A 12,984-nucleotide genomic window follows, 5' to 3' on the forward strand; every position below is an offset into this window, starting at 1 on the left:
TTCTCATTTGAGGTGTTTTTCTGAATGATACAGTCTTCTCAGTAAATGGTTGTTAAACAAAACATTACGTCCATTTTTCAGACGGTGGCGGAGTGTGTGCTGTTCTACTACCTGACCAAAAAGAATGAAAATTACAAGAACATAGTGCGGAGGAACTACAGACGCAGAGGAAGAAGCCAGGTATTTTCACCTGTCAAGCTTATAGTTTAAAATATATACAACAAGCACAACAAGCTTTGTTAGCCTGAAAATCTGAGGGGCATCACTGCATCTTTTTTAAGAAGTCTCCCTTTGCTATTGCTAGGCAACCAGGATGTCATCTGTAGTCACTTAACTAACTAATACCATTTGCTAGTTGGCACAAAACTTGTTTACCATTTCAGTCATTACACTCCAGGCCTGATGCCATTCTCTGTTGTCAGACAAGTTTGGCACCGCTACTAACTTTTCCCTTATTAATCTCATGTACAGTGGATATGACTTAAAAGAGACTTGCCTTTGATTTTATCTGGTTGGACGGCAGATACATTTTTTTCTATGTGGAGCTGAATGTGTTTTGAATTTTGATGCACAGGGCTCTTTGCAAAGCATATGATGGAGATGAACGTGGGGTATCTGGTGTGCAAAAACAGCATGTAATCGAATTTAAACTCTTTGAAAACTACTGAAAATGGGGCATTGTATTGGGTAAAATGAGTCCTATTTGCAGGAGCCGTAGTGACGTCTTTACCAAACACTGAGGTAAGCTAAGCCACAGAACTCCCTTGATGAAGAGTTCAGAAAAACGCAGAAGGTCACACAGTTGTGCTGATCAAGTGCCACAATTTTCTCAACCCCATCATGTCGGCACTATTTCCATACCAACAGTTTTTTTAAACACAGGTCATTTCTGCTGCTAATGAGCTCCCAGTTATTAGCCTCAGATCAGGTGCTAGCTGTTGAACTTCATGGTGGCAGGCGCTAAGGAAATGGCACATTAATTTACCGGCGACCTTTTCCTGTGGGCACGAGGACGGTGTCTCCTCATCTTTCCTGAGGAAACCTCTGCTCATTACGTGGCGGTTTGCTCCACATCTCTTGAGTAGCAGCTAGCACTAATAGCTTGCAGTCACAGGGGGAGGTAGCTACTGAGGAGGAACAGAAAGTGCAGTGCTATATGTCAGGATGCCTGCAAATGCTAATAGAGATTATGTTTGAGTAAAAGAGAGATGGAGGGGATAAGTAATAGCTTAATGCAAATGTTAATGTGTTTCCAGTCTTACTGAGCCTTTTCCCCCCTCACAGTGCTGTACTGGAGGGGCTGCTCTGTTGTCTTCTTTAACTATACTTTCTGCAGGGCTGCCCTTGGATCAGCTCCGGGCAGATTTAGACGCAGTGCTAACAGATCTCTATAGTTAGGATTGATGGAAATTAGTAGGCTGTTGATGTGTCTGGGGAAATGAAAAACTGTCCGAGCAGAACATGAGGCTGGCTGACCATCACATCCAATTGAATTATGGCTTTTATTTGTTTTCTGTCTGAACTAATTTCAAAGGGAGGGAGAGGGTATTAGTGATATTTTGAAAATGGAGATGAAGGCAGCTTATGTGAATCAAAGGTGCATTTTGATCTTGCTCCTCTCCCTGCCATCTTGCTCTGCTCTCCCTCTTTTTCATGGTTTCTCCCCCCTTTCATTCGCTGGCTCTTGCTCCTTTTTATGTTCCCTTGCCAGGAGCCACATGTAATGTGTCTTTTTTTAGTGCAGATACGTAGTGAAGAGATCAACAAAAGTTTATTTTATTTGGATGAGCATTAGCCCAAAGGCAGCAAATGCAAATACATCAAATGGAGTAGAAGTTCCAACCAGTTTAAGTATGTCTGCTTGGTCAATATTAAGCAGTGTTTAAGGTTTCTTTGGTCAGACTACATGTCTGTACTAATCTGAACTCTAACCCTAAAAGTCCAGACAGACAGGAAATTGGTAAGGAAGTGGTTCTGGGTGCTTAAAGAGCATATTTCGGAACTTTCGTATCCTGTTTTGTTTTGTCTATGCAGAAAATGAATAGGATTTCTTTTTAGGTTAGCAACTATTCTCGACTTGAAGTAAGTGGAACAAAGTCTCTGAAATGTCAAAGATAAGAAATGTTTCATGTTTCTGCAAACACCATGCTGTGGTTTGTTGTGTTATCTCATAAAAAAAAACAGCTAGACATCATGCTGTCTGCAGCTGTGTGCCAAGAGTGCATTTGTCTGAATAATGTCTTAGATGTCAGATGTGTGACAGGAAGTGCCGCTTCGCTCACTGTTTGCAAACAGGCAGTAAATGTTCGTGCTTAAAAGTGTGATATTGTGGCTTGTAATTACACAGAAATATTGGAGGAATCTGCTCAAGTGAAAATGGCATTTTCAACAGTGAACAAAACTGAAATACTATGTAAATTGTTTCAGGTGATAATTCCATTTTTCATGTTTGTGAATGGACAATGTGCCTCCATTTCCCCCCACTGCACAAAAATGGGGCCAGAATATCCCCAATACAGCCGCAGCCATCTTGTGCAGGTGCCATCATTTGGAGCTGGAACCTTGATCCTCACAATCTTAAGTTCCCATCCATACTCCGACCAATTGCAAGCAGTGCCATTGATCATGAGTACACTGATTGGCCCACACAGCTGTCAATTATAACGTCACCCCCACCCCTTATAGCTTGTCCCATTTGCTAACATGGAGAAGGAGGGGTTTATGACCTACACAGCAGCCAGCCACCAGGGGGTGATTGAAATGTTTTGGCTTCACTTTTCTGGAGTCGTCATGTCGTCTGTCTTTATTAAATAGTCTGCGATGGATGGTATACAGGAGAGGTCAGGGTGTTTGTTGGTGAGTGTGTGTGTCCACTTACCTTGAATCATCTTGCGCCTTGTTGTTTCTGGCTCTCTTGTCACAGCACGGCCAGCAGCAGCAGCAACAGCAGCAACAAGTGCAGCGGGGCAGCCAGGAAGACAAGGAGAAGGAGGAGAAAGAGAAGGAGGGAGAGAGGGATGAAGAAAAAAATGAAGCTGAAGACAAGGAGGATGGAATGAAGTGAGTCACTTTTTAATACTGACTAAACCCTCCATGTCCGAGTCATCTCATTTGCACCAAACACTTTTTGAATTTTCTAAGTCTAAACAATGTGCGCTGCAAGGCTGATTTAACTCACTGAATCATTAGAAAAGCATGCTGACAGAGCGAGAGGAAAAGATTCAGCCGAGTGAAAACATTTCCACCACATTGCATGAGCCTGAACCTGCACAGCTGCAGCAATCTTCTCACTTTCCCAAATTCTCCCTCACACAATTTTAGAATTGTTCCAGGTCAGGCTTCAGCAAATGGAGTAGGAGTAAGTTTTGGCTAGGGGGACTGAATCTGGAAATCAAATCATTCTGTAACCCTTGAGCTCTCACTCCCTCACCTCCAGACTTTCCACCTACGGCAAATTCAAGCATCTATTCGTTCTCCCTATTAAAACAGCTGTTTTCCTGTTTATGCTTCTCCCCTTCCCAGTAGGATTCCAAGTGTCATTTTTAAAATTCTGTGCTTATTTTGTTAGTCTAGGATTTTTTTTGGTGGGGGAAATAAGTGGTATGATTAACCTAGCTGTAAATTTGAAATGTCAGTGTGTATGGAGGCGTGTGTGTGTGTGTGTGTGTGTGTGTGTGTGTGTGTATGAATGTGGGTGGCCGGGTGGGTGCAGCGGTGAAGAAGGGGGTGTTTTCAGGCACAGTGCCAGCAAAGGATTCAAAAACAACAGATGGAATACCACTGCTTTCTTGTGCCTGAGAATTAATCGATTAATTTGACAGTCTATGTCTGTCTTCGTACATGATATAATGATGTCAGCTGACGCTACAGTAGGTTCAAGTAATAGCAGTTCATATTTATTACCAGTTGTGTCGGACTAGAAGATGATGATGAAGCATTGCCTGCTGCCTCCTCTCTCAGAGGCTAGGCCGGGGGACTCCGTGACTCCCAGCACACCCTGCTGCCTGCCTGTCCCTGGCACAGCTGGCTCGCCTATATTTAGAGTGCCACCGGCTCCCCTCAGCAAGATTAATGGTGCAGGGGGAAGATGAATGGAGGTGCAGTGGGTTCAAACTCAGTGGCTGTCTCCTGGCATGCCATTGTGCTGACACTCGATAAATTATCTTGGAAAAAAAGAAAGAAAAAGCAGTCTGTATACACGTTTACATTTGGTCTTTCTAGTTTGTGTTTCAGTCTGAAGCAATTTCTAGTCACCTGTCCCCATGTAGGCAAACATATCTGTGCCCAGGTTTGTGGCACTAAAGTCATTGCAGTGCAGTGTGACTGCTTTGGCCTGGTGAGTGGGGGGTGCCAAAACACTCATTTCACCACCTACTGACATACCAAATTCTGTTCTCTAAAGTTCTGTTTAGATATTTATTAGTTACCTATCAAAATCCACATGAACTACTCTTTACATTGGCATTAATATGATCCACCACAGAACTTATTTAAAAAGAATATATGTCACTTTTAATGCTGGTTCCCCCGTTACTCCAGTTATTTCTTCTTTCCCAAACAGTGGTGAAGAACACCAGGAGCAAATGCCAGGAGTCGAGGGTTCATTAAGACAAAAACACAAAAACATGACTGGTGTGTTTAATGCATATAAATTTAGAGCAAACAAGGCCAAATTACCTCATAATGCCAGCTACACACTACACAAGAATCAAGCCGATTTTCCTGTGACGTTAGCTGTGGAAAGTGTGTTTTTTACATCCCTTAGTCTGGTCAGACGTCAGTCCCAGCCAAACTGATTTCAAATCGTAAATGTTAAGCATGTTCAATATTTATTATCTGTTTACGATTTGATATCCTGTTGTGAAAAGGGGAACCCTTAGGATCACCGAATCTCAGAGGGTTTTCACGAAATATCAAATGGAATTCATCTCAGAATTTACTCACCTCTAGCTTATGCTATAACACAACAGTCCATGTTCAGTATGTTCAATATGACTTAATCTATATATTTTTATTTTATTTTTTGTTTTGTTTTTTAAATATTCTGTGAAGCGTAGTGCAAGAACTAACAGATAGTGCTTCCTGCCCTTTGTTTGCCACGGTGGTTTACTCTTAAGTTATGTTTAATAGCGAGAGATTTGGAAGTTTACAGTTTTGAGAGTCATGACTGATGGTGATGGTCATACATTGGAACTGAATTTTCGGGACTGACTGAATACCATGATGGCCCGTATTTGTGTCTCAGAAACGTGTTTTCTTGCACACATACTAAACAAACATGATATATTTCAGGAGTTTTAAAGTACTGCAAGTACTACTGCAGAGACACATTTTATGTTGCTAGCTCTGTACCATAGCACGTTGGGTTTGAAATGAAAGTCACAAGTGTTAACTTTGCAATTTGATGGTGTGTACATTTATACCAGTTCAGGAATTATGGCCATTTTCACATGTTAGAATATTGTCCATCAGTAATATTTGTCTTTGCAGTCCGTGATCTGTAGTCATGAGCAGACACTTGGCATCTTCCGCAGTGATTTTGTACATCGCCTGTATTACAAAATATCTTATATTCTTGCTTGGTTAGGGGCTCATTGCATTAGTCTGATTTTAAGCAGTTCTCTGGCAATAAAATCACTGCTTTCTTGTCTCAATTATTTTTACCACTGTCCTGCAATGCTGCCTAAATATTTGGGAGCTGTATATAGGGCCTTCACTCCTCTTATCATTGACCCATTGCACGTACACCTTCAAACACCCTGTGCTTCTCTTGCTGACCATGTTGACATTTCTCAAACACAGGGACGACACCTCTGGAGAAGATGCAGAGGACAAAGAGCCCGCTGTGGCTTTCAAGGGTCGACGCACAGCCAACAGCCAGGGGCGCCGCAAGGGCCGCATCACCCGCTCGATGACCAGTGAAGTGGAGGAGACCACCACGCCGCCACTCAACAATGAGCTTGGTCAGTCTCAACTGCACCGCAAATTAGTGCCAATTTGCTTCACTGTCCAGTGTTACTTTAACATTCAAATAAATTAAGCATGCACCCTTAACACATCGCATACTGTAATTGGAGATATGAAATCGCTTATGGGTCAAATCTCAATAAATTGTTCTAATATACCTGATAAATTCACAGACATGACAAGAAACTTTATTTCATACTTCATATAAGGAAACTCGTGATTTCTAACTTGGTGTAAAAGATCAAAATGTCAAATAGCTAAAAGCAATAATATAGTGCAGAATTATTTTACACGTCGGAAGCCAGTAAACAACAGCTAAGGTATTTACGCAGGATTGACTTTGTCACCTTTGATCTAGTTGTGGCCTCCTGTCCCACACCACAAGAGTGCACTGTTGTTCTTTTGTTTTCCCTTATTCACATTCAGTCTTGCACTCCCTACTTTTTGCCTAAGTGACACTCATAAATGGCAGAATAAGAAATCAAAACAGTGAAAAAAAAACATCCCTGCATGAGATGTGTAGTTTAAATCCCATCTGTTTGAAAGACAAAAGTATTGTTTAAGTGCAAAATATTCAGTGTGTCAGCAGTGTCCCCCCCGCTTAGCTCTTTGTTTCCTCACAGATGGTAAGTCAGCCGTGCACACACTAACACTCTTGCTGCAGGCTATCAGGGATTTTTGATGTTTCAGCAGTTGTGTGTGTATGCTGCAGTCGCTCCTGCAGCACAGGTTTAGTCACAGGGAATCCCCAGGTGACTCGGGCTGTAGGGGCTCTCATCAGCAGCTCCCCTCCACCACTGTTTGTTCCCCTGCTGGCAGCAGTGCTAGCTGGCCCACTGTGCCCTTCACAGGTCCATATAGAGGACACAGAGGCACAGGCTCCCGATCTGCTGTCTGCCAGGCAGGGCCAGGGTCGGCCCTGGCTTATGGGCTGTGCAGGGAAAGAAGCCAGTTGTTATGTCTGTAATCATTAACTGACTTCTCTCCTTGGATTTCCTGCTTCCTCCATCTAAAACAAACAGTCCCTAGCGACCCACGCTGCAGTGCCTCACTGGCAAGCAGTACAAGCTACCCTGCCCCCCACCCTCTTATTCTTTTTTCTTCTCTAATTTCTCTCTCTCTCCTTCCTTTCCTCTTGTCAGTCACTCCCTAACTGTCTTTGTGACAACTGCCCACTCCACCCCCTCCTCCCGCCTCCTCTAACTTGGTGGTTCTCTATTTTTTTTAACAGCCAATCTGGAGATGAATGAGAGCTCTCGCTGGACTGAAGAAGAGATGGAAACTGCCAAAAAAGGTAATACAGAGTAAACCTTTTCCTCTCCATGCGAAGTATAACTTAATTCCAGTTGCTATGCATTATAATAGAGTTGCCAAAGGAGAGAACACGAGCTGCAGCTCAAGCACTTTTTTTTAAAAGCATAGACAAGTGATGCGGCTGTGACTTCCTGTTAGTGAGACAGCAACCGCCACGTGCTGCGAGGTTGTGTCTATGCGTGTATGTGTCAGTCTGCCTGGACTTGGTCTGTTGCTCTTTGGAGCTGTTTCCCCGTCTCTGTGGGTCAAGGCAGCCTGTCTTTTTATCAGGCAGGCTGTAAAGTCTGTCTCTTATCAGCCAGCCCCTGCAAATGCAGCGGTCATTAACTCAACCTGTTTATTGTCTCTGACTGAAGATTACCCAGAGGCCTATGGCTGATTCACAGAGGTCGCTGACACTCTGCCCATTTTCCTACCACCAGCGCTCTGTGTGAGTGCTCAGACAGTGTTTGTTTTGCGTGCAGTCTGTGAGTCTCAGTTACTGATACAATGAGCTCCTCACCTCAACAGTGGCTTCGTATGCTCACTACTTTAGATAGGGATTCCCCACTGATCTGCGACACCAGATTGATGGTCCAATCTGGTTCTTATCTGTTTGGGTATTTAAACAAGAAAGATTTATGTGTTCCCAGAAAAGGTGATGGTGTTACAGGCAGTGATGTTAATATATATAAATATCTCACATTGCCAAAAGGCAACCTCAGCTGTGTATTTAAATGCATCTTTTGATAGATGATTTTTTAAAATCTTGGTCTTACGTGACTAAGTACCATCTTTGTAATGTCAAGTCCTGCTTTCTGCACTTGACTCAACACATTTTCATTGCAAGGCGCCTGCTTTGTGGCCATTTGTAGATGATGTGTCATCTTGCTTTGTGTGACTCTCAGTTCTGCTTCTGACTAACTTAACCTGCTCTCTCTTGCAATCAACAGTAGATAAAGTGCCTCTTGCAAGCAGCCATGAGCAGCTTGAGCGTGATATTGAAACCACATTTGGTCATCATTTATCGCATCTGCCTCATGCAGTGTGTCTGTGTGTAGCGTCTCCTGCAAATTGGGGGTTTGTGTTTGCGTGGGGGTTTGTGTGTTAAGGGGTTATTTTGCGTAACTGGCACTGGCCTGGCTTGAACACGGTCCTGTGTAGTAATCCTGGTTAATGTCTTCAGTTCCATTCTCCTGCTGCGGGATTAGTGGGGCTCTCCATCCCAGAGGATTAGCCTGGCAGCTTGGTGGGAGCAGGGCTTCTATGAAGGGCTTATGTAACCACAACCACAGAGCCCCAGCTACAGTCCTGAGGGCCGAAGAGGAGGAGCTGCTCTTGCCGTTTTTTCATCAGTTCTAACAACCACCCCCATACCTGCCAAAAGGGATTCCCCTCCAAGAACTGAGACACTCCAAGATCATAACCCCCACCCCCCATTTCCTCGTAGTATTGAATAAGCTTGTCAAGGTGCTCTCCCTTGCAGGTGCTTGACATGTATATGTTTTAAAGAGGCTTAGGTGTCCTGATGCTAATGTGTTTATCCCTTTGAGCTAAACAGATCTGAATAATGGCATTTATACTGCCTGGCAGGGCATCGGCATTCCAGCATGGCAGCACCAGCCATCGCTGCCTTCGAGGATGGCATGGCCACACTCGGAGAGAGATCACTCTTGTCTTCACTGCTCATAAAGACTGGTACTTCATACAAGGGACTGCCAGTCTTCGTAAAGCCTCTCTCTTAAACCCACCAGCCATGCCTGCCTCTGTGTGTGTGTGTGTGTGTGTGTGTGTGTGTGTGTAAGATATGTGTAGCAAAGGTTGTGTCTGTGTGCACTTGGTCCAAACTGTGTCTGTGTGTGTGTGTGTGTGTGTGTGTGTGTGTGTGTGTGTGTGTTTGCATGTGCACCCTTCTTGGCTGGCGTTTATGTAAGTGCACTAATCTGGCAGGCTTTGCTTGGGTGCAGGCAGCTGGATAATGGCCCCTGCTCTGCTTGCTGGAAGAACCCATTTAAAGGAGCAGCAGGTAGAGAATGGCATATTATTTTTTTCTGTCTTTCTCCTCCACTGTTGCTCTATCTCCGTCTCTCATTCTGTCTGCCTCTCTCGGATGGGAGATGGCAACGGCCCAGATTGGCAAGAGCTGTGGAAGATTTGGCAAGCGCCTCTTTCCCCCACTCACTTTGTCTCTCCCCTCACTCTGTGTTGTTATAGACTGGAGAGAGGTCACATTCAAGATGAAAAGCAGGTCAGTCAGGAAAAATGTGAAAGCCTTTATGCTTTCTCATGGTATCAACATCAACTCCCTCCCTCCCCTCCTCTCCCCTCTTTGCTTACTCTCCACTTCTGTATCCTTTCCCTTTCTCCATTGTCTCTTTGGCTCAGTGGCTCTGCTCTCTCTCTCTATCTTTCCTCTCTCTGTGGGCTGCTCTCTCTCTCTCTCTCTCTCTCTCTCTCTGCTCTCTGTTTACTCTTGGACTGCCTGAGTGTGTGTTTGCGTCTGTGTGCTAGAGTATTAACAAGAGAGACAGAGAGAGAGAGGGTTCGAGTGAGTGTGTACTCACTCATGCGTTTGCGAGTGTGTGTGCGTGCGTGCCGCGGTGCCTGCTGGCAGACTGAGGTAGGGGGAGGGACGGACCGACGGAGAGAGGGAGGGAGGAGAAAAAAAGAGAGATAGAGGAGAGATCAGATGAGGGGAGAGAGAGGCTGAGCACATAGCACCGCCCCACAGTCCCACTTTCCTGTGGAAGTCTTCCCAGACGACCGCCATTGGGGAGAGACGCAGCAGAGAAGAACAGACCAGCACTCACCGAAGCACAGGGAGGACAGAGTGAGAGGAAAAGGAGGGGAGAGGCCAGGAGCATGTGCTGTTTTGGAGCATGTCAACCTGACACCGGCTCAAGTATCAAGCCAGCTGGCAGGAAGAGTGCCAAGTCTGAGCTGTTTTCATCTCCTCTGCTCTGGATCGGAAGGCCCAGCCCTGAAGAGCTTCCCGGCTGGCCTTCTGGAGATCAGACCGTCTGATACTGTTATCCACTGCAGGGCCACGAGACGGCGGCTGGAGTGACAGGCATGTGACAGACAGGAACAACCACTTTCTGGCTGCACCAGGTGTTGATTGGACTCTCTCTGGGAGGAGCTAATGGGAATACAGTGTCCTGATTGGCTGTGAGGCTACCACCTGCTTCAGTATTGCTGCTGCTGATTGGATGTTTGTTCCATGTGTTTTGCTTCAGCAACTAAGGCCCTGAGTTAACCAGAGCCACTTAGCATTGTGCTTCGTGCGCTTGCATATAATGGAATAAGGTCATAACAAGGAGGTCATAACAAAGTGACCTTTGACTTTCAGTTAATGAATTGCATTGTTATTGCCTCCGGTTCGGTGGGTGCAAAGTGCTTATCTTACGTGCCTGTGTGTGTGTGTGTGTGTGTGTGTGTGTGATATTATGCCACTGCTTGTGTCTTTGCTTGTCTGAGCACGTGTATGTTTGTGTGTACTCTGGAAGGTGTCTGACTTGTAGGGCAGTCTATCCCCTCCGCCTCTCTCATGAGACGGCTGTAAAAGGTTAATAGGTGTCGGTCATGTGTCTCAGTCCTCTTGAAGCGAGTCAGGCCTGCCGGTCTTCTTTTCGTTCTTGGAAAAGCTTTCGTAGCAATGCCTTTTAGTGGCAGCAATGAATATTTCAGCTGAAAAACCTCTTCCACTTTAACACTTGACAGGTTGTAGGTGCGTAGCAGCTTTTAGACACCAGCAGCTCAGACTTTAAGATCACCTTTGCTTGTTATGGTAGGTTTTTTTTTACTGCCATTAATAAATTCTCAGCATGACAGTGAATATTGTACATCTTTTCACATCTTCTGGATGATGCACAGCTCTTTTAGCATTTTTTTTTTAATATCAGTGGATATGTGTGACAGAGGTACTGTTTGACTTTTCTGGATACTTTATCATATTTTGGGTGACTTGTTTATGTGTATCTTCATATATTGCCCAAGGTCTGGACACATAAACAAATACACTCTTGTGAATAATACCCTAGAAGTTGAACTTGTAAACAACTGATAGACCAGCCTTTATTGCAGCTGTCACTTATTGATAGCATTATTCAATAAAGCGCTGCTATCAGTTTTTCTGATTAATCTGAGAGTTGAAATGACAGGGCTGTAAACAGCTGTCCTTTCCTCTCCTTTGGCTCAGATTTGTGCTTGTTGTCCCACTGCCTCCATTAAGCGATGAGATGCAGAGACCTCTGAACCCATGTCCAAGGTTATACCAGGAGGTGTTGGCTCTGTGCCTGTTAATAACACCCCCCCACCCCTCCCCACAACCCTTTGAGAGGCTGTCCTGTTGCCAGGACCTGTCAGGCTGGCACAGGAAACAAGTGGGTGGTGTAAGCTAAGCCTCTTACAACACACACTGTTAATGAGCTGCCTTTAGCTAACAGCAGACTCTGGGGGGAAACACCGGAGCAAATTCTACACTATCTGTCTTTCTCACTCACTTGCACTTACCCACCAACTGCTCTCTACATCTCCTCTTTTAGCACGCATACACACTGAACGGTTGTGTATGTGTGTGTGTCATGACAGGTTGATCTATCACAGCTCTTGCCCAGCGGGTGCCTGTAGACTCTTGTGTAAGACACAATCATGTGGTTGACTGGGTAGAGGACCAGGGTTTCTTGGAAGTGGGTCACATCAAAGTCAGTCAGAATATGACACAGAGTGACCCCAGTTGGGAGAGTTGGTGATGTCATTGGTGTGACTGACGGTTCAGCCACCATACCACCACTCCCCTCTCTCTTACTCTGGACCTCTCTCCCTGTCTCCACTTAGGAAGCATATGGCATATAGCCATGCTGCTGCTGGGAGAGTGGGACTGTGTCTGTGTTGCGTTGTGAACTAAACTCCCAGGCTGTGCTACAGTTTTGACAGCTGTATAGAGACAGATGTTTGTGGCTATTGACTTACCATAGAGAGACGTCCATACTGTGCACTGGAAGAGGTTGGGGATATTGTTTGTGGTACATAAACCAAAATAACCATGAAATTTGCAATCTTTACAACAAGTGCACTTTGCACATCTTGCATCATTTTTTTACTGCATAAAGAACATCATTTAATATGAAGCTGAAACGTAATTGTGTGAGACCACATGTCAGCCGTGTCTGGCTGTCTTTGTTCCTGTCCCATCCTAATCCCCCTGCCTGTCCATCTGTTAATTCCAGGCCTTCTCCAGTATGGTAGGAATTGGTCCGCCATCGCCAAGATGGTGGGATCGAAAACCGTGTCACAGTGCAAGAACTTCTACTTCAACTACAAAAAGAGGCAGAAACTGGATGAGATTCTGCAGCAGCATAAAATGAAATCGGTAAGCACTGGGACAAATTTTGTGAGTCACATTTGCTCCATGTGATACTGACAAACTGAAGTCATTCATGCTGTTATGTGCTCACGCAAGCTATAGGGGTGTTTCTGGTTTTCCTCTGGATCTGCACAGTTTTGTTCCCCGGGCTGTTTTTATTTAGTGTGTGTTTGTTTTGACCCAGGAGAAGGAGCGAAAGGCCCGCCGAAGGGGCAAAGCCCTGCAGAATGAAGAGGCCAGTGCCCCGTATACAGCAGAGGAGGAGGAGATGGAGGGTTCAGGGGCCAGCGGCAATGAAGAGGAGGCCCCTGAAGATGGAGAAGGTACACTACCCCTAATTTCAAAAAGAAAATACTGTG

The 12,984-nt window shown here is 44.9% G+C and overlaps 1 protein-coding gene across 10 annotated transcripts in view; it reads left to right on the forward strand.

Moving 5' to 3' along the window:
• The window catches only part of ncor2 (nuclear receptor corepressor 2), a 108,018-nt gene that overhangs the window by 68,699 nt on the left and 26,335 nt on the right, over positions 1-12,984 (forward strand). For 9 of the 10 annotated variants that reach the window (XM_033620137.2, XM_033620142.2, XM_033620140.2 and 6 more), the window contains 6 exons: positions 82-180; positions 2,924-3,060; positions 5,803-5,963; positions 7,199-7,261; positions 12,489-12,631; positions 12,810-12,948. In XM_033620137.2, coding sequence (XP_033476028.1) covers positions 82-180; positions 2,924-3,060; positions 5,803-5,963; positions 7,199-7,261; positions 12,489-12,631; positions 12,810-12,948 — 742 coding nt within the window. The remainder of the gene's footprint in view (positions 1-81; positions 181-2,923; positions 3,061-5,802; positions 5,964-7,198; positions 7,262-12,488; positions 12,632-12,809; positions 12,949-12,984) is intronic. The other variant, XM_033620138.2, reaches the window with a different exon arrangement.

The sequence above is a fragment of the Epinephelus lanceolatus genome, chromosome 9 (assembly GCF_041903045.1).
Source record: "Epinephelus lanceolatus isolate andai-2023 chromosome 9, ASM4190304v1, whole genome shotgun sequence".
NCBI lineage: Eukaryota > Metazoa > Chordata > Actinopteri > Perciformes > Serranidae > Epinephelus > Epinephelus lanceolatus.